The 21115-nt window shown below is 36.9% G+C and overlaps 1 protein-coding gene across 2 annotated transcripts in view; it reads right to left on the bottom strand.

Moving 5' to 3' along the window:
• Positions 1 to 21115, bottom strand: part of Ahcyl2 (adenosylhomocysteinase like 2) — a 184836-nt gene that overhangs the window by 34611 nt on the left and 129110 nt on the right. Inside the window, exons 2-4 of one of the 2 annotated variants that reach the window (XM_026392799.2) lie at positions 17264 to 17372; positions 6385 to 6528; positions 5259 to 5359 (exon numbers count right to left, since the gene is read on the bottom strand). In XM_026392799.2, the coding sequence (XP_026248584.1) occupies positions 5259 to 5359; positions 6385 to 6528; positions 17264 to 17372 (354 nt within the window). Of the gene's footprint in view, positions 1 to 5258; positions 5360 to 6384; positions 6529 to 17263; positions 17376 to 21115 lie in introns of both variants that reach the window. The other variant, XM_026392798.2, reaches the window with a different exon arrangement.

Below are 21115 nucleotides of genomic sequence, written 5' to 3' on the forward strand. Positions count from 1 at the left end.
TCACCCACTACATAAAATAAAAACAAAAATTTTATACAAATAAAAATAAATGAGGGCTGGGGCTGTAGCTCAGTGGTAGAGCGCTTGCCTGGCACATATGAGACACTGGATTCGATCCTCAGCACCACATAAAAATAAAATAAAGGTATTGTGTCCATGTATAATTAAAAAAAAAATAAATGCAAAGTCTAATGAAGAATAGGGTAGTTACAAAAATGTATTAATTACAAAGAGAAAAAAATAACTTTTATGAAGGAAAAGCAGGGAGATTTCATCTTACGGGATCAAACAACATCAACAATATAGAACAAAATGAAATAATAACCACCTAATTGGATTCAGTGGGGAAAATGCAGCATCATTTCTGTGATAGTCCTACTATAGATGCATAGTCTCAATCAAATAATGAGGAAGCAGCAGAAAAATATAAACTGAGGACATTACAAAATAATTCCTCTGTAATCTTCAGGAGTATCAAGCTCATGAAAAGCTAAGAAAGAATGAGTAACTGTTCTGGACTAGAGGAGATTAAAGATATCCAAAGCACATGTATGAAGACATGAATTGGTGTGAATTTTAATTTCCTAATTTTGATGAATATACTGATTGTATAAAAAAGAATGTCCTTGTTCATGGAAACTATACACTAAATATTTGGGTATTGCTGTGGTCTGAATGTATGTGTACCCCAGTGTCTTATGTTGAAATCTAACCCCCAAGGTAGCGGTATTAAGAGGTGTACCACCTATGAGGAATAAGCCTCAACAGACACTGAATCTGCTTGTCCTTGCCCTGCCTCTAGAATTGTACATAATACATTTCTTATGTTTATAAATTACTATAAATAAAAGGTTATGTTGTTTATAAACTACTCAGTCTAAAGTATTTTATTATAGCAGCCCAAGATAACTAAGACAAAGGTGAAGGGAGTATTAGGTTAGCAACTTACTCTTCAATGGTTCAGAAAATAAAGTTGTCTGTGCTGAACTTCCAATTTTTCTGTATATCTGTATTTATTTTGAATTTTTAAAAATTATTAGAGCCAGGGACAGTGGCATATGCCTGTAATGCTAGTGACTCTGGAGGCTAAGGCAGGAGTATTACAAGTCTGAGGCTAGCCTTAGCATCTCAGTGAGACCCTGTCACAAAACAAATACACAAACAAGATAGTTGGTGGGGGGTGGGGGGTGCTGTAGCTCAGTGGTAGAGCAACCCTGGATTCAAGCTCCAAAACTAAAAAAAAGAAAGAATTGTGAGTCAAGACAGTTGGCTATTTGGGATCAAACAGGAGTAAAGGCAGGTGAGGAAGCAAAGGAGGAGGATAGAGCTTAGAAACTGTTTAACATGACTTCAAATAATTATTATTTAGAAGGAAAAGCAATGGAATTAGGGTTAGAAGAACTGTGGGAACACACCTGAAAGATATAAATAGATCTGTGTCTATTAGAAATATGGACAGGAAACCATTAACCATGGTAGTTATTTGTGGAGACTGGTTTGAGACTTTTTCTTTCTTTCTTTTGTGAATGCACAGTTTTTTTTAAAATCTTTTTATTTGTTGTTTTTAGATATACATGATAGTAGGGTGTATTTTGACATATTATACATACACGGGGTACAACCCATTACAATTTTGATTCCATTCTTGTGGTTGAACATGCTGTGGAGTTATACTGGTCTGATTCATTCTACTATCTTTCCTATTCCCTTCCTTCATTCCCCTTTGTCTAATCCAATAAGTTTCTATACTTCCCCTCCCTATCCTCCCTTGCTATGGGTTGGCATCCAAATATCAGAGAGAACATCTGACCTTAGGTTTTTGGGACTGTCTTATTTCACTTAGCATAATATTCTAGAGTACCATCCATTTATCAGCAAATGCCATAATTTCATTCTTTATGGCTAATATTCCACTGTGTATGTATGTATGTACCACATTTTCTTTATCCATCTGTTGAAGGGTACCTAAGTTGGTTCTATAGCTTGCCTACTGTGTATTGAGCTGCTATAAACACTGAAGTGGCTGTGTCACTGTAATATGCTGATTTTAAGTCCTATGAGTGGGATAATGGTGGTTCATTCGAAGTTTTCTAAGGAGTTCCCATATTGCTTTCCAGAGAGGTTGCACCAATTTGCAGTCCCACCAGCAATGTATGAATGAACCTTTTTCCCCACATCCTCAGCAACATTTAAAAATATATTTTTTTTTAGTTGTTGATGGACCTCTATTTTATTTATTTATTTATATGCAGTGCTGAGAATCGAACCCAGTGCCTCACACATGTGAGGCAAGTGTACTACCACTGAGCCACGACCCCAGCCCGTCAGCAACATTTATTATTACCTGTATTCTTAATAACTGCCATTCTGACTGGAGTGAGATATAATCTCAGTATAGTTTTAATTTGAATTTCTCTAATTGCTAGATATGTTGAAAATTTTTTCATTTATTTTTTGACCATTCATTTTTCTTCTGTGAAGTGCCTGTTCAGTTCCTTTGCCATTTACTGATTGGGTTATTTGTTATTTGTTATTGGGTTATTTGTTACTGAGACTTTGTCTTTCTGCATTATAATCTTATGGTAATGTTTGAAGATTCTTAAATGGACATGAATATGTAATTAGGAATATAAAATAGAGATCTAAAGCAAAAGGAAAAAAACACTCTTGTAACTATTTTAAGGAAAAAGAAAAATATAAGGAAGTAATGATAAAATAATATTAAAATTGATAAACAGTGATTAATACTAAGGAAAAATAGAGAGGGAACCCTGAAGGCTGGTAATGCAGCAAGCGTGGAGATAAACAACAAACTAGATATAACTTAGCAACATGAGACAGTAGAGAAGTACTTACTATTTTAAGTCACCATGTCTCATGTCCCTGACTGAGGAGGCCCAAAAAAGGTTTCAAGAGCATTTCTGCCTCAATTCATTAGACTGTAGCTTCAAAAAGAGTTAGCTTTCAATTTATTATATTAATTTTGGTCAGTCAAGGCACTCTATTCCTCAGAGAATATATAACCCAGAAAAGTCTCAGAGTGAAAACAGAAATCATCTGTCTTGAGGAATCTCTACTGTCCTTAATCAGGAATGTGACCACATAAGAGTGTGCTTCGGGAGAGACAATCTTTTGAAAGTCAATCTGGACTTTCGCATATTTTTTGAGCTATATAGATGACTCAGACCTTATAAATTCCATAATAGACTATTTTCTCAATCTACCTATTTCCCACTAGTGGTCTCAATATGGTTGTATCGCATCTTTATTTTTACTTATTTGTTTATTTGTAGTGCTATTACATCTTTGATGATGACTCAAAGAGAAGATTTAGAACACTGAAGGAGCATTTTTGGTTGTCACAATGATTGGCAGGGGAGTGCTACCAGCATTTATTGGGAAGGGCCAGGGATCTGGACATGATGAAAGTGCAGGACAGCCACTTATAACAAAAAATCTGTGCCAGTCTGGTATAATTTTCAAATGTCCCATTGAAAGTTCACAGGTGAAAAAGCCACTTATAATTCTCAGAGTTAGAACCCAATTTCATGTTACACATTAAGAATATTTTTATAGTTTTAATACAAAACAAGAATAATTTTTTCAGGAAGGCAACAATTATGTAAATCAAGAGAAAACTCATACATTTCATTGTGGTTGTTGCTCAGAAATTTACAGAGTTGTTTACTATTTCAGAAAATCATATAATTTGGTAATGCTGCCCTGATGCTCTGGAATCAATAACACACATATCTATCTTCATTTGTAGCATTCTCATTCAAATAATGCTGTGAGTAAATACAAATAACTGACTATTCTTCCACAGTGCCCAAGAATCACATACTGAAATTTTTAAAAATTATAAATTACTTTTCTCTTATTCTTCTTTTATATAGAAGATTTTTTTTTTCTAGGACTGGGGATTGAACCTGGGATACTTTAAAATTGGGACTTTATCTCTAGCTCCCCTGCCCCTTTTCAACATTTTATCTTATTTATTTACTTATTTCTCTCTCTCTCTTTTTTTTTTTTTTGACACAAGATCTCACCAAATTGCTAGATCACAGATGTGTACCACCATGACTGCCTTAAGTTAATATATTTTTTTTTAATTTAAAATTTTTGTGTGTGGGCTGGGGATGTGGCTCAAGCGGTAGCGCGCTCGCCTGGCATGCGTGTGGCCTGGGTTCGATCCTCAGCACCACATACAAACAAAGATGTTGTGTCCGCCAAAAACTAAAAAATAAATATTAAAAAGTTCTCTCTCTCTCTCTCACTCTCTCTTTTAAAAAAAATTGTGTGTACCTAAATATGCTATATCTGAATTTCATTTCGAGACAATTTAGGGACACTAAAATATTTATAGATAAAAAGGAGTCATTAAATCTGTCAAGGGCAGGAATCACTGTTCTAAGCCCATTGTGTTCCAGTCCCCTTCCCAGGACTGGAGGAGCATGGGCATGTGATCAGTTCTGCTCAGTGAGATCCAATGGGGAATCCTCAAGAACTTCTGGGAAAGGTTTCCTTGCTCTTGAGAGAAAGGAAGAAATGGTTCTTCCTTTTCATGTCAGCTTGTTTTGACTAGACTAGTTGTAACCACCTTACAATCAGCAAGCACACTGAGGAGGCAGCCTAAGTGAGTTATGGAGAGATGCAATGGAAGCCGTGAGATCTTGCATCTGAAGTCACTCTTCCCACTGGACTCTCCTCCCTGATGAAACCAAAGGGTGCTCTACCACTGAGCTACATCCCCAGCCTTTTTCATTTTTTTATTTTCAGGGCCTCATTAAGTTACCCAGACTGGCCTCAAACTTGTGATCCTCCTTCTTTAGCCTCCAGAGTCACTGGATTATGAGTGTGTACCACTCTGGCTCCCACTGCACTTTTAGCTATGTAACATAATAAATTTCTTTACATATAAGTCAGAATCAGATGTTTTCCTTTCTGCAACTGGAAGCAGGCTAACACAAAGTTGCACTGTAGAGATGACAGTGGAAGGGATAGTAAGAGGAAGAAGTGTAGTACAGTAGAGAAAGTCTAAGCTTGCTTATATTGATACACTGATGTTATTACTAAACCCTCAGAGCTTTAGTTTCCTTGTTTACAAATGAAAAGAGGAATCTCTGCTTTACATCATGTTGTGAGGATTAACGAACTCCATGTCCAGCTGTTAACTTGGTGCTGGCATGTTATAAGCACTCAATGGCTGGTGGCAATTATTAACTATTGCTATTAAGAGGAGAAGGAACAGGACTCACAGCAGTCTGTGCAGTGATGTGTGTGCAACCCACAATTTTGGCTCCAGCCAAAGGTTTTTCTCCTTGAGCTCGCTTCCTCAAAGCCATCAGTGCAGGCATTTCTGAAAAGGTCCAATACAAACAGCAATATTAGGAAGGAGGGAACAAAAGATAAAGGAATAAACAGAAAAACTTATTCTCTTAGATTTCTCAGAAAACTTGGAATAGAACCACCATTTGACCCAGTTATCCCACTTCTCAGTATATACCCAAAGGACTTAAAATCAGCATACTACAGTGATGCAGCCATGGCAATGTTTATAGTAGCTCAATTCACAATAGCTAAGCTATGGAACCAGCCTAGATGCCCTTCAACAGATGAATGGATAAAGAAATGTGATATATATACACAATGGAATATTAGCCATAAAGAAAAATGAAATTATGGTATTTGCTGATAAATGGATGGTACGCTAGAATATCATGCTAAATGAAATAAGCCAATCCCCAAAAAACCAAAGGGAGAATGTTCTCTCTGATATGCAGATGCTAACACACAATAAGGAAGGTAAAGAATAGAAGTTCATTGGATTAGACAAAGGAGAATAAAAGGAAGGGAGAATGGGAATAGGAAAGACAATAGAATGAATTGGACATAACTTTCCTATGTTCATACATAAATACATGATCAATATAACTACACATCATGTACGACCACAAGAATGGAAGTTATATTTCATATATGTATAATATGTCAAAATACACTCTACTGTCATGTATATTTTAAAATAATGAATTTTTTTAAAAGGGAAAAAAATTTATTCTCTAAGGTTAAGATTCTTCTGCTGATCAGGTTCTCTGTTAAATCAGGTTTCTCAAGGGATCAAGATATTAACCAGAATTTTCTTTTATAAGGGGATTTCAGAGGCAAATGTAGGGTTCTGACTCCCTATATGCCAGTCCTTATAGTCCCTTCTATACCCCCTAGTCTCCTTTCCCATAGTGTTTTCTGAACTTGGAATTTTTCATTTTAAGTATCCTTGACTATCACACTGAAATTTCAAAATCTAGTAGGCCCCAGGATGAACAAAGAAATTAACATGGACAAAAGACACAGGCAGGTGGAGAAGGTGCTTGCTTTCTTTACCTTGTTCAGCAATTTCAATTTCTCTTCGTCCAAATTCTGCCTGTTTGATGTTCTTGACACAGAAGTCACTGCTTCCCTTAGAGTTCTTTTGCTGTTTGTCCCTGGGGGATGTCTCATCATCAGAGCTATCTGTATATGAAGCCGCTGGAATGATAGAAACAAAAACCCTCAGGGAAAAAAATTTGCTTCCTCTAAAATTCCAAATCATGGAGGAAACTGAGGTTTCTCTATTCCTTAGCACCATACAAATTTACACCTTTGGTAAGCACCTAAATGGAACAATGGAGCGGCCCAATCATCTGTGGAAAAGCACTACCCACAGGTCAGAAAGGAGAACCCAAGAGATTGTCAAAAACATTCTCCCTAGATTATATCAATTTAGAATCTAGGGCTACCTGCTTTTTTGTTTTGTTTTGTTTTGTTTTGTTTTTTTGGATACCGGGGATGGGGATTGAACCCAGGGTCACTTTACCACCGAGCTATATCCCCAACCTTTTTCATTTTTCATTTTGAGACAGGGTTCTCAGTAAGTTGCTGCAGGCCTTACTAAATTTCCAAGGCTGGCCTCGAATGTGCAATCCTTCTGTCTCATCCTCCTGAGTTGCTGGGATTATAGGAAAACGTGTGTCACCACATTCCACAATGGCTAACTTTATCTTCAAAACATGTAGAGGTTCTTGATATGCAAAAAAAGAGAGGTTACACTATGGTAGCAATAGGTTAATGTTCCTGATGAAAGATTGAAGTAATTAACTTATGAGTTTCTGGGATCCCAGCTATCCTTCTCTGTCTGTTGCTTAAATGCCTGATTTCACTTGTATTTTAGTACAATAACTAAGACCTAGAAAATAAGGAACCCATGAGAAAGTAATTAAGAACCACAAAAAGTGTTTGTCTGATAACAGAGCTTTCTTTTTCAAGACTGGCTTTGATGGGGCTGAACCATGCCTGCAGACCCAATTAGACACTGACAATGAAGTATTCAATGTGCTCTTCCTTTTTCTTGGCCTCAGTGGGTCCTGCATTAAGCATTTTAGATTCCCAAATTGGTGAATAAGTTCTCTTTTGGTACAATAATGCTCTCATAACCAATCCCTTTAGTGATATACACTAGCAGGGGAAAGGTCCAAGTGACCAACAGGCAGCTGCTGCTACTGCTATTCACATGCTTAGCTAAAGTCTTCTTAGTCTTCCTATAATTCTGTAGTTGCTAATGAGTTACTGGATGCTTCGAACCAATTTTCCTTCTTTAATTTATGTTCAAGTTTCAGAGGATAGTTCTTCCTCACTCTCAAGAGTTTTTAGGGGAGTGGGGAACATAAAGCATTGCTATAAAGTACCTTACATTACTCAATAGAATAAAATGTTTTCCATCACTTTTAAGGGTAGAAAGCTGCAAAAGCACAAGCTCCTAGGGCCTATGGTGCTCTGATCTGCTTATATCCAGAGAATTAAGACATTGCTGGGATTTCTTAGCAGAGGGTCTATCTCTAGGGGTGCTGTAAAAGGCAAGTCTGACCTTGTCCAGTTAATCAGGCACAGCTCTGCAACACTGTTGGGGCAGCAGGGGCTTGAGGATCTCTCTTGAGCTGGAAAACTGCCCTGGAGCAAAGTCCTAACACGAGGCCACAGGAATGAACAGGGGCACCATGGGAGGTGAGGGAATTAGTAAATTCCCAAAGAGACTTTTGTTCTTTAAAGGAGCTAATCTGTACAAAAAGTTTCTGGTTCCCTCTCCTAAAGTGAGTAAAAGCTCAAAGTACTTTTGGCAACAGAGCTCAGAAAGAGTTTTCTGGGCAGTCAACTGTTTTACTAATCAATATTCTGATATAGCTTAGGAGTTGAGGCTTAGGGGAACCATCCTTCTTCAACCTGAGAGAAGAAAGATAACAGCCTCCCCCAATCCTGATCCAAATTTACAAGAAAATTACTTTTGAAGAAAGAGTCAACATTCAAAATGACTTTGAAATTTCATGTTTTCCCAAAGCCATGATGATTTTTATGCTTCCCAGTAGCCATTTAAATATATAGTGGTCACATGTTCTGGAGTCAGACAGACTTCAGTTGAAGACTCAGTCTCTATTTCTGGGTATATAAAGTACAGATGATATCAGAGCCTATTCAGTAGGGCTCCAAACCTATTCATGTATTCAGTCATTCACACTTTCATTTGTTTATTGAACACATTTTATCTATGCATCTACCATGTACCAGGCATGGTCTAGGTGCTGGGAATATAAGACAGATATAGATGGTCCCTACATTTATGGAGTTTTCAGTCTAGCAGGTGAGTCAGACATGAAAGAACTAATTATTTAGAGATTTTTTTTCCTCCCTTCCCAATACAGCTGTAATGTGTGCTGTGAAGCCAGAAATCAGAATGCCATAAGACAGCATAACGATTTGTCAGGGTTGAAAATGCAGCTCAGTGGGAGAATGCTTGCCTACCATGAACAAGGCCTGGGGTTGAAGCCTAGTTTGATCACCAGCATGGGCAGGTGGTAAGGGCTGGAGATGTTGTTCAATAGTAGAAAGTTGGCCTAGCCTGCACAAGGTCCTGGGTTTGATCCCCAGCACCCCCAGAAAATAAAAAAAGAAAAACAAAACCTTGTCAGAGTCAAGTTGTTGAGAAAATTAAAAAAAAAAAAAAGACATTACTAAATAAAGTGCTTAGTATAATGCTTGGCATCGAGTAATTAAGTCTTCAATAAATGATACCTGATATTATTATATGCTTTTGTACATAATTTAAATAATACCAGATATAAAATCTTTAAGCATTCTTACTCAGCTTTAGAATGAGTAAAGAATGACATACATACAAAATTATTTAGCAGTTTCTTTTTTTTACTATCTCCGTCATCTCCTACTTAATCTACCAAAGCAGCAGGTGGTTGGCTGGCAGTGATTAAAAAGGTTGAGACACTAGTCCTAACTACCCAAAATAGCTCTCCCCTCCTAGGTCTCTTTAGCTTCTAAGGATGAGTCAGGGGAAAAAACAAAACAAAACAAAAAACTAAACTAAAAAACTTCATCTCAAAGAGAAGCACTCCAATTTTTGGCTGGAGACTGCACCGCCCCCCATTCATTCCTCCTACTTTTCCACCCTCTCTTTCTTGTACCAGGGATTGAACCCAGGGGCACTTGACCAACAAGTCAAATCCCCAACCCTTTTTATTTTATTCTTTATTTTGAGACAAGGTTTTGCTAAGTTGCTAAATTGCTGAGGCTGGCTTTGAACTTGTGATCTTCCTGCCTCAGCCTCCCAAGCCACTGGGATTACAGGCATGTGCCAGTGTGCCCAGCTCTCCCTAATTCTAAGAATAAAATTGTTTACATCACCTCTCTATTCTAGATGCTAGAGGGAAAAATAGAAGTATTTTACTTTCTTAACTTGGTCAACTGGTTATAATTAATTAAACCAATGTTTTTCTTTGAGCCAAAATGAATTTTTCCAAGTCCTTTATACAGAACTCCTGTCAGGTAAAAATCCAAAGCAGTAGTTGTTTAAATTGCACTAACGTGTGAACACAAAACAGCTGAAAGACCCAGACCAAGAGAACGTGTTATTTTTGCAAACATGGTGGAAAGGTTATTCCTGAACTTAGAGTGACACTTATATGCATTTATATTTTGAGCCCACTCATTTCTGCCACTATATTTAAAGTGGCACATTCAGGGGCTTGGGAGAGCTCAGTGGTAAAGCAGTTGCATAGCATGTGTAAGGCTCTGGGTTCAACCTCCAGCACTGTGAAAAATAAATAAATCAATTAAATAAAATATAGATCAAGTTGCAGATGATTCCAATGTAGCTAGTGAAGTCTAACTAGCCCATCCCCTAAGATCATAGGCTGGAGGTTTGGTTCAGAGGCAGAGCACTTGCCTAGCGTGCTGGAGGCCCTGGGTTTTGTCCTTAGTACTGAAAAAAAAAAAAAAAAAAAAAAAAAAAGATTGCACTTTCTTGAAAATAGTTGAGGTAACATTAAACTAATATTCTTTCTAGAAAAAAAATTAGAGAAAGCCAATACCTTAAGCCTGAATAAAGTTTCTAAAGTATTTGTAATTGTCAGCATACTCTGAAATAGTCAAATTTCATTAAAAAAAAAAAGGGGGGGGGAATAATTAGCTGGTTGCAGTGGCACAGATTTGGAATCCCAGCTACTCAGGAGGATGAGGCAAGATAATTACAAGTTCAAGGCAGGCCTGAAGAACTTTGTGAGACCTTGTCTCAAAATAAAAAGTAAAAAGGGTTGGGAATATAGCTGAGAGGAAGAGTACCCTTTGGGTTCAATCCCCAGTACTAGGGGGAAAACAACAACAAAAAAATGCATTAATAAGCTATTAGAGTATAAGATCCTAGATCTAGCTTTACCCCAATAGGTTAAGCAACTAATTTTCAATTTATCCAAATGTAAAATGGGGAGTATTAAGGAACCTCTTTCTCCCCATGCTCACCCTTTTCTCTAACTACCACTAGAAAGATTCTATCAGTAAATGAGATAATACCCTTCAGTTTATATGTAGAAAAGCAATATAAAGTATGATGTAGCTTTACTATTAGATGTGTTTCTGTTTTATGAGTTCCCAGAATTAAAACAGTTTGATGAATCACTAACCACAATCTAAGCCACAGAACATACAGAACATGCATCTGTGCGTTCTGTGGCTTACACCTGATCTAGCTTTACTTCCTAGCATCTGTAATATTGTAGGTTACTGCTAGAAGAGCAGTCAGAATTCTGGCTGGATTAATTCTATTAAACTACTTTAAGTCAAGAAATTCCTCTTGGGCCCAGTCTATTCATTTGGTAATGGAAGGAACAGTTGGGACCTGTGTGTCAGTCATTGTACAGCAGATTTCACCAATAAGATATATGAAAAGCTATGACAGCAACCCGAATACAAACAAATAAAATTTTGTTGTTTGGAAGATATTTCAAACTTTATAAGCACCAATCATGAAGAAAGTGACTTCTGCTCATCTTTTACCAAATTGACTCACTGAAAAAACAGGATTTTTTCCAGAAATCTGTTAAAGAACACTCTGTCCTTCCAGGATTTTTTTTTTTTTTTTGTGTGTGTGTGTGTGTGTGTGTGTGTGTGTGTGTGTTATTGGCAACTTAACCAGGGGTGCTTGACCACCGAACTATACCTCCTGACCTTCTAAATTTTTATTTTCATGCAGAGTCTCACTAGGTTTCTGAGGCTGGCCTCAAACCTGTGATCTTCCTGCTTCTGTCTCCTGAGTTTCTGGGATTATAAGTGTATACCACTGTGCCTGGCAAGAATGAGCTGACTTTGAAGAAGACTCTTTTGTTCTTTTGCTTTTATGAGGCTTTTTGCTTAGGGGAAGAGTTTTGAGAAGTTTCTTCCTTATAAATGAATTTCAGAGATTAATATAGCCTTTTCCAACCTAGGTTCTCCTAGAATTAAGTCCTAATGCTTTGAAGCATGCATTGTATATAATGAATTAACTTCTCTCCCACACATCTAGAAAGGTACTAGTTATATATCATCTTTTGTAGAATTAAGAAAACAGCATATCAAATAATTTTCTATGTTCTATAAAAAATCAGATGAGGAACTTTGGTTGAGAAAGGCTGGTAGCAGTTCTTAAAAGAAAGCATGGCAAAATTGGGTGTGAGGATGGTTAGAAAGGGAGAGAAGGTCATTGCTTATTTAAACCTCCAAGTATCTTCAGCAAAACAAAAGCTTTGGATAGGAAGGTATCTTATTTTGATATGTCATAAACCTTCTTTTGGCTGCTTACATATATGTAATATATCATTTTACACCTAAACAAAGGTGTAAAATATAAGGCTTCTGGGGTTATGGGTGCAGCTCAGTGGCACAGTGCTTGCTTAGCAGGGGCACAACTCTGGGTTTAACCTACAGCAGAGGGGGAAAAACAAAGAAAACAAAATTCTCAGAATGCCTTTTAAAAATATTTATTTATCGACTACCTTTTATGTATTAAACTTAGTTCTAAATGCTAGGAATACAGCAGTATAAAATAGACAAAAATCCCTGCTCCCATAAATCCATGATCAAATAGGTGGGAAAAGATAAAAATAAATTAATAAAATATATAGTATGGGACTGGGGTTGTGGCTCAGTGGTAGAATGTTCACCTAGCATGCATGAGGCACTGGGTTCAATCCTTAGCACCACATAGAAATAAAATAAAGATATTGTGTCCACCTAAAACTAAAAAATAAATATTAAAAAAAATATAATAGGTCATATGATAATAAGTGCTATGAAGAAAAAGGAAGAAAATATACAGACTGGGTGAGGTGATTGTACAACATTTACATATAATTAATTTTTTATCAAATTATTTATTTATTCTAATTTGTTATACACCATGGCAGAATGCAATTCATCTCATATTACACATATAGAGGATAATATTTTTTAAATGTAAAGGGCAGAGGGAATAAGGTTTAAAGTTAGAGTTCTGTGTTTAAGTTCTTTTTTAAAAAAAAAATCTTTATTTTATTTATTTATTTTTATGTGGTGCTGAGGCTCAAACCCAACGCCTCGAATGTGCTAGGCAAGCACTTTACTGCTGAACCAGTACCCCAACCCCAGAGCACAATTTTTCAAGTCACTAATTGTACACTAAATGATTAATTTTTAATTGACAAAATTTTATATATTGCATTTATTGGATATAACATGATGTTCTGAAAAAGTATATATTGTGGAATGCCTCAACAGAACTAATTAACTTATGCCTCATCTCACAAGCTTTCTTTATGGTTAAGAACACTTAAAATTTACTTTCTTAGAAATTTTGAAGAACATAAGCTTGATGAGGCACAACTATAATCCCAGTGATTCAGGAGGCTGAGACAGTAAGATTGAAAGTTCAAGGCCAGCCTCAGCAATTTAGCAAGGCTTTAAACAACATAGTGAGACCCTGTCTCAAAAAATAAAAAGGGCTGTGGATGGCTCAGAGGTTAAGTACCCTTGGGTTCAATTCCTGGTACCTCCCTGCCCTCCACCCAAGAACATAACATAATAATACATTGTTATTAACCATGGTCACTATGATGTATAAAATTTTAAAAGAATAGCCAGGATAGGCCTGAATGTGAAGGTGATATTTGGTGAAGAACTGAAGGAGGCAAGATAGCCAGCCACTCATATATCTGGGAAAAAAAAAAACTTTTTAGGCAGGAAACAAGTGCAAAGGTTTTGAAGCAGGACAGTGACTGGCATTTTTCAAAATAATAATAAGGAGGCTGGCTACTATGGTTGGAGGGGACAGAACAATTATGGGAGGAGAGAGTTTTGGAGAAGTAGATATGATAAGAAACACAATGGGAGGCTGGATGGTATGGAGCCCTTTAAGCTACTGTAAGAACCTTAGGCCTTATATTTATTTTATTTTATTATTGTGCTGGGGATAGAACCCACAGCCTTACATATGTTGGGCAAGAGCTATACCATTGAACTATACCCCATCCCCTAACCTGACATTTTAAAAGAAAAAATTTGGCTCCATGTCAAATAGACTGAAGATGGGTAAAGAAGAAACTAAGAAGCTCAGTTTTTAAGGTATGGGAGGTTTGAGATGTTTATAAAACATCTAAGTGAAAGGCTGAGCGGGCAGGTGAATATACAGTCATTTTAGTAGGAGATAAAATGAGAGAATCAAACACCAATTGATTGAGTATTTAAAACTCTTAAGACTGAATTCACTTAGGGAGAGAATATAAACAAAGAAGGGAAGAGGTCCAAGGATTAGTTTTGGGGGCTCTCCAATGTTGATTTCTGTAGTCATTTAAATTATAATGCATGCTAAAAAGGGCCTCAAGTTCTTATTGATATGCATTTGCATATCTTCTCAAATTCAGAAAGCTGTGAGTAGATTCTATTATTGTTGGCTCACTTGATGGGCACAGAGCTCTTTCTGTACTACCTCATCTGTACCACTGGCTCAGTTACGAATGTGCCAGGATGCACGAGTTTTCCAATATCACCTAATAAGGCAAACATGGATCAGAAACTAGAAATGGGGTCTATCCTAACTCCCAGTATAAGAATCAAGACAGTAATACCTCTTCCTTCAGATTTTGTTTACAAAGGGATTAACGACTATGTGAAGAAAACAAAACCAAAACCAAAAATGAGGTAACAACGTGTGTGATGTAGTTGCTAAAAGAAAACATAATCTTAGATTTTATTTTTTCCCACACTTTTTATTAGTGCATTACAATTATACATAATGATGGGATTTGTTGTTACATGTTCATGCATGCACACAATTTGTTGTTACATGTTCATGCATGCACACATTCCCTATTAGGTTTCATTTTTAAAGCACTAAGTTTAAGGAGGTAATACTTCCTGTGGATTGGATCAATCATATCTGGAATATTATGGGCATAGATTCGCTTTTAAAAAGAAAATCTAGAATGCATCCAGATGAGCAGGTTAGTAGGATGCCTCCTAACTCAAGCAATAAAAGATGTTGAGTTTTATTTCTAATTAAAATCTTTATAAATTCCAGAAATTACTTAAGAGTTCATCAGACAATAAATAAATACATGAAGCAAGGAGGCACCCTATCATCTAAAATGTTCCCAAAGAGTCCAGATGGACATTTGCCAGAGATGCCACAGAAGCAATTTCAGCATTCCAGTGAATTATATCTTTAAAATCTTTTTCATCTCCAGGATTTTTTTTTTCTTTTTCTGGTGCTGGGGACTGAACCCAGGGCTTTGTGCATGCGAGGCAAGCACTCAACAACTGAGCTATATCCCTAGCTCCAGGATGTTTTGACTCCCTGTTTCCAAATTTAATATCCTTAAATGGGTATATTGACAACTTTTAAGCTATAAATATGGCAGCTTCATATAGTTCAATCTAAAAGGTTCAAGTTTAGAGAACTGGGGTTATAGCTCAGTGGTAGAGCACTTGCCTAGCACAGGTGAGGCACTGGGTTCAATCCTCAACACCACGTAAAAATAAATAAATAAAATAATGGTATGTGTCCACCTACAACTAAAACAGATTCTGTATATATAAAGGTCCAAGTTTATCAGGTTGACACCAGTTTAATATCATTCACTAATGATATTAGAAACCAAGGGTATCACCTACATTCTTTTAGGTACAGAGATATTTGGTAAGTACCCTCTCTGAACATAGGACTTGAATGAGAAGGCAGGCATTGGTTTCCTCTGCAGGAACACAGATAGATATGTGGATCTAGTTGTGTAGGGAAGATACTATACTGGAGTTAAAAGTATCATTATTTATCATCCACCTTTTGCATATGTGTGTGGTGGGGAGCTTACTGGGGATTGAACTGAGGGGTACTCTACTACTGAGCTACCTTCCCAGCCCTTTTTATTTTGAGACAGATTCTCAATAAATTGTCCAGGCTTCCCTTGAACTTGAAATCCTTCTGCCTTAGCCTGCTGAGTAGCTGGGTTCACAGGTGTGTGCCACCATGCATCACCATACCCAGCGTTAGCGTTGATCTTTAGATAATGTGCACATATTTTACAATTCACATTTTCACATTTTTTATGGCTTCTAGAGTTATGTTAACCAGTTAATGAATTTTTCAACTGTTTATTTTAGTGCAGTAAGATAGTATGAAACTTTGTATTTTTCTATGAAAACTCATAGGCATTTATGTCACAGTTATTGTGGGAATACAGTAAAAAAGAAAAATTAAAAGTGTCGTCATGGGCTGGGGTTGTGGCTCAGTGGTAGAGCACTTGCCTAGCATGTGTGAGGCACTGGGTTCAATTCTCAGCACCACATATAAATAAACAAATGAAAAAAAAAAGTGTGTACATAAGGACAGGTGCGGTGGCGCATGCCTGTAATCCCAGAGGCTCAGGAGGCTGAATCAGGAGGATTGCAAGTTTAAAGCCAGCCTCAGCAACATTGAGGTGCTAAACAACTCAGTGAGACCCTGTTTCTAAATAAAATACAAAATAGGGCTGAGAATGTGGCTCAGTGTTTGCACAAGTTCAATCCCAGGTACAAAAAAAAAAAAAAAAAAAAAAAGGTTGTAAATAACAATCTACTTAACCTTAAAGCTACAGCTTCCAAACAATACTTCTTTAACTTTATGTAACAAATATTACTTTCCTATATATATGAAGAATAAAATTTCAAGTCATGATAAAATTTTTTTAATGAATATTACTATTTATAATGTGAAGAAATAATAACTAAGGCAAACTCTCAGTTCCCTACCCCATTCTACCACAAAGCAAAAATAAAAGAGCCCCATACTAGATCAGACTCATCTTGGGTACCACTACACAAATGGCCCTTACCTTCCAGGGGTCTATATAGTAATAGCTCATATGGCATTAAATCATAACTTGGCCCCAGAGCACATATACTTGAATTAATGCCGCTGCAAAGGAAGGAGTAACAAGAACTACAATGTCACAGCTCTCTGGAGAAAAGACAAAGGGCCCACTGCTTGAACTAGCTACAATGTTTTCATTGTTCACTGGAGTAACTGAGGTTTCCCCTTTAATTTGCAAGTACCAGATGGAAGGTTGGGAAACTTTTTTTTTCCCCCCAAAAGATGGAAAAAACACAAGTCTTTATACATGCCATTCAATGAAAGTCATCATCAGTGAACTGCATACTCCCATCCTTCGGAGTGGATCAAAGAACTTAATTTCCTTAGTGACCCTCTCTGCCTCTACTGGAAGAGAGGGCCTCTGTGAATTTCCACCCTGAATTCCCAAGGGAAATTCAAAGATTCCATCCCAAATTTTGGTTTAAATTTTGATTCTAAATATTTATTCAAGACACAGGCATCAGCAAGCACAGTTAGCCTTGGATAGAGGGGAAGGTCTGTTAGGTGGGTTCATGGCAGCTCAGTACTCACCTGAGCTATAGCTGTCAGTAGATGACTGAGAAATGGAACGAGAGAGAGAGCGACGTCCAATTTTGGTGGGACGCTTGTTGAATTCTTGCTTCTGGTCAGCAAACTGGATCTGCTAAGAAGAAGAATCCTAGTTATATAAAGAAAAAGAACCTCTATTTTGAGACAGCAATTCAAAGTTGTTGTTGTTGTTATTACTCATTATTATTTTACCTTCCCTGCACTTATCTGAAAATTTCAGAATACTCAGAATATTTCATTAAGCCAAATAGTGCATATTTGGAATATTAAGACTCTTTGGAGAAAAGAGTAATTTTTCACTTTTCACCTACTATATTTCTATTAAATTTAAATCTTTGATCCACTTTATATAACTATAATACTTTTTACAATGAAATTGTGACCAAAAAATGAAAAGGAGAAAAGAATGTTTTTTTAAATGAATTTTTAGTAAGTTGAGTCATATTTAGAAATCCCTTCTATAATTTCACTGAAAATTAAAGCTGAGAAGAATCTTAAAAGACTATCCATACATCTAAACCCTTCTATATTTCTAGATGAGAAAATTACCAAGATCCAGGTTTCAAGATTCTCAGGAAATTAATGGCACATCAAACTTTGAAAAAGGCTTTTTATCCAGACAGAACATTCTGGAATTGCACTGAAATCCTGGCCATGCCACTCATTAAGCTGTGTGATATTGGCCAAGATGTTTTTCTCTTTTTCCCATAAATACAACAGACATAAAAGTACTCACCTTACAGGTTTTAGACAAAATTAAATGAGACAATGCATGTAAACTGAAACAGCATGAGATTCAATAAATCCACGCCATATCCCCACTTCTACATTTCAGTATTCTTTTCACTCCCTTGCAGGTAGATATTTTAATTTAGACTTTCTAAAATATATTAGTTAGCTATACCAACTAGTAAATAAACATTTATTATTTTTAGTGTTTGGTATCATAAAGTACCTAAAAGCCACAAACTTGATCATTTATTAACTGTAACATAACAGATGTAGAAACAGTGGATAATTGAGCTGAATATACATAAACCCCACATCATAATCTGTAGGATGCAATTGGAAAATATCTGACAATGACTTTCTTATAAAAATTTTAATCTCTATCTCCGACAGTTGAGCTGATACTTTTTAATACTTCACAAATCAAGGCTACATCATTTATTCATTTAATAACCTTTTTTCCCCCTACCAAGTGTTTACATAATTACTCAGATTCTTCTGGACCAAAGGTGGCACTGAGGAAGGTCTACTGAAAAGAATCAAAGATCTGACAACTGATTCTCCCTTTAATGATGGAAAGATGGATCCCTGATGAGTAGAACAGATGCAGTATAATAGAATGAAAGCAGCAACTGACGACTATACTTCCTGTAGTTAGAGGTAACTATTGAGTCATTTAAGTATTCAGATAGAGGGGGCCAGCGCCAAGCCAAACTGAATTAGCTTAGCATTCATTGCCTTGTAGGGGAATTCATAGCATTTCCATAGCTATAACAACAAATAAAACCTTCAAATTGTTTTCGGAAATGGGAAAATGTATTGTATTAGATGCTTGTTGCAAAATGAAAAATGACAAATTTGATTATTTTGCTAAAGTAGCAATTTATTCTAAAAGGAAAAAGTACTCTATGTACTCCCAAGGAATGTACATGAATTTCATGTACTTCTAGCACAGCACTAAGCACATTGAATGTAACTATCTACCTACCTACCTGTATTCTCTATAAATTATGGATTCCACAAAGGCAGGGGCTGGGTATCTTATTCACCCTTACATCCTCTGGCACAAATGCCTGGCATTTCCCAGCACTCAATCATGTGCTGAATCAATGAACCTGAAGCAACCTATTCTATCTTCACTGTCTGTACTCGGTTGAATATTGAGTAAATATAACAAGCAAAGGCCAAGTCCAGAGTTAAAGTAATTTTTAAGGGCAAAAGCTGGGAAGGGGAAGAGGGAGGGTGGGAAGCTGTGGAGGTGGACAGCAGTCAGGTTCAAAACTCTGGTGTCCATTTCACCAATCTCATTCATGAGAGTTATAGTCTTTATTCTTTTTTAGAGGCCCATCTAAGAAAAGGAATAATTGATTTTTGCAAAGCCCAAGCTAAATCACTAACTCAGCTGTGTTCCCTTAAAAAAAATAAAATAATAAGTAATAGCTGGTGTGGTGGTACACTCCTGTAATCCCCAGTGACACAGGAGGTTGAGGCAGGAGGACTGAAAGTTCCAGGTCACCCTGGGCAACTTAGTAGACCATGTCTCAAAATAAATAAATAAATAAAATAAAATAAAATAAAAGGGCTGGAGATGTAGTTCAGTGGTTGAACTGGTAGTTCCCTGGGTTCAATCCCCCAGTACATCAACAAAAAAGAATAACAGCAGAGAAACCGTGCCCAGATATGCAACATGATTCCCCATCCCAACCACAGACCTGCACACGTACCTAAGAGCAAGTGCACGCGTGCACACACACAACCCACTAGAGGGGGTCAGTTACTTTCATTCTTGGGATTTGTAGGACTGGGTTAAGTACACAACTGTTTACCCCAGTAACACTAAGCCATATGGCCATCTCATAACAGTTTCCCTAAACTGAATTCCCTTCTCTTCGTCTTTACATTCAGAGTAATCCCTTCACCCAATAGCAAGTTTAGGATGTCTTTTAAACTGAAGAATAGGCTGTGTAGGTTTTATGCATTTAGAACACAGGGTTCTTGCTTACTGATTAGATATGGAATTCAAATTCTTCAAAGACAGAAGAATATTAGAAACTAACCACTTATATATTGTTTAATTATACAATTTTCTCAAGAAATAGATGTTTATCTTTTGCTGATAACCAGAACACATGAGTTCAGTGGGTCACACCTGATGCGTGCCCCTCTTCAATGGTTAAACACCATTATATTCCTCACTCAACAGTCCATTTTGTTATACAATCATCTGCCCACCCCAGGTGTAGTACTTTGGTAGATTTTACCCCTGACTTTCTTACCTCATCTGAAACCAGAGTGCTTTCAGGTAAGCTTCCTTTTTCATCTTGGAGAACACTGCCTAATTCCAACAGGCAGCAAGGCAAGGGAGGGAAAAGCTTGTTAAGAAAGAGGTAGCTCAATGTTCAACGGAGGGACAAAAGCAGGACAGGAGGAGAAGGAAAGTAGAAGCAGCTGGCTTTGGACAGTAAGTAATAGCTACAGGAGCAGCAAAACTGGTAAATAAAAGCTTAGCCTCACCTGGGCTTTAATCCCAGAGTTGCCATTGACAATATATTTCTTCTTGCTGCTCAGCATAGTGAAATTACCAGCCCCACTGCCACCTCTTTGGTTCAGGGACCCTTGTGGCCAGGCCTTTAAACTTTCCTCATCAGCAATTCTGTTGGCTCTGGTTCCAGCTAGCTTTTTTTTTTTTTTTTTTTTTTTTGGTGTGGGGGTGCTAACCTTCATTGGAATCCCTGAAGCAGCTCCAATACCCCGTTAGCATTATACCCCCAATATAATAAGGCAGTTCTGTTAGTGGCTCATCAGCCATTTCTAATTCTGTTAACTGTTTTAGCTGTTTTGCTTTTATTATTATTTTTTCCTGAACACCTAATTACAAGGATCCTCTGACCTCTAAACCTTAACAACTCCTTTGACAAGGCCCAACTTGCATGTGTATAACAATAGCTTATTTATATAACCTGTGTGCTTTTTTGCCTGCTATAATTAACTTGCTAATTAGGTTCTTTTTTAACCTTACCTCCTCCTTTTCCATGTCAGATGATTTTAGTTAACCTAGTCTCATTAGAAAAAAATTAACTACAGAGACACTAAAACAATGAGGGA

This window comes from Urocitellus parryii, chromosome 3 (genome assembly GCF_045843805.1).
Source record: "Urocitellus parryii isolate mUroPar1 chromosome 3, mUroPar1.hap1, whole genome shotgun sequence".
Classification (NCBI taxonomy): Eukaryota; Metazoa; Chordata; class Mammalia; order Rodentia; family Sciuridae; genus Urocitellus; species Urocitellus parryii.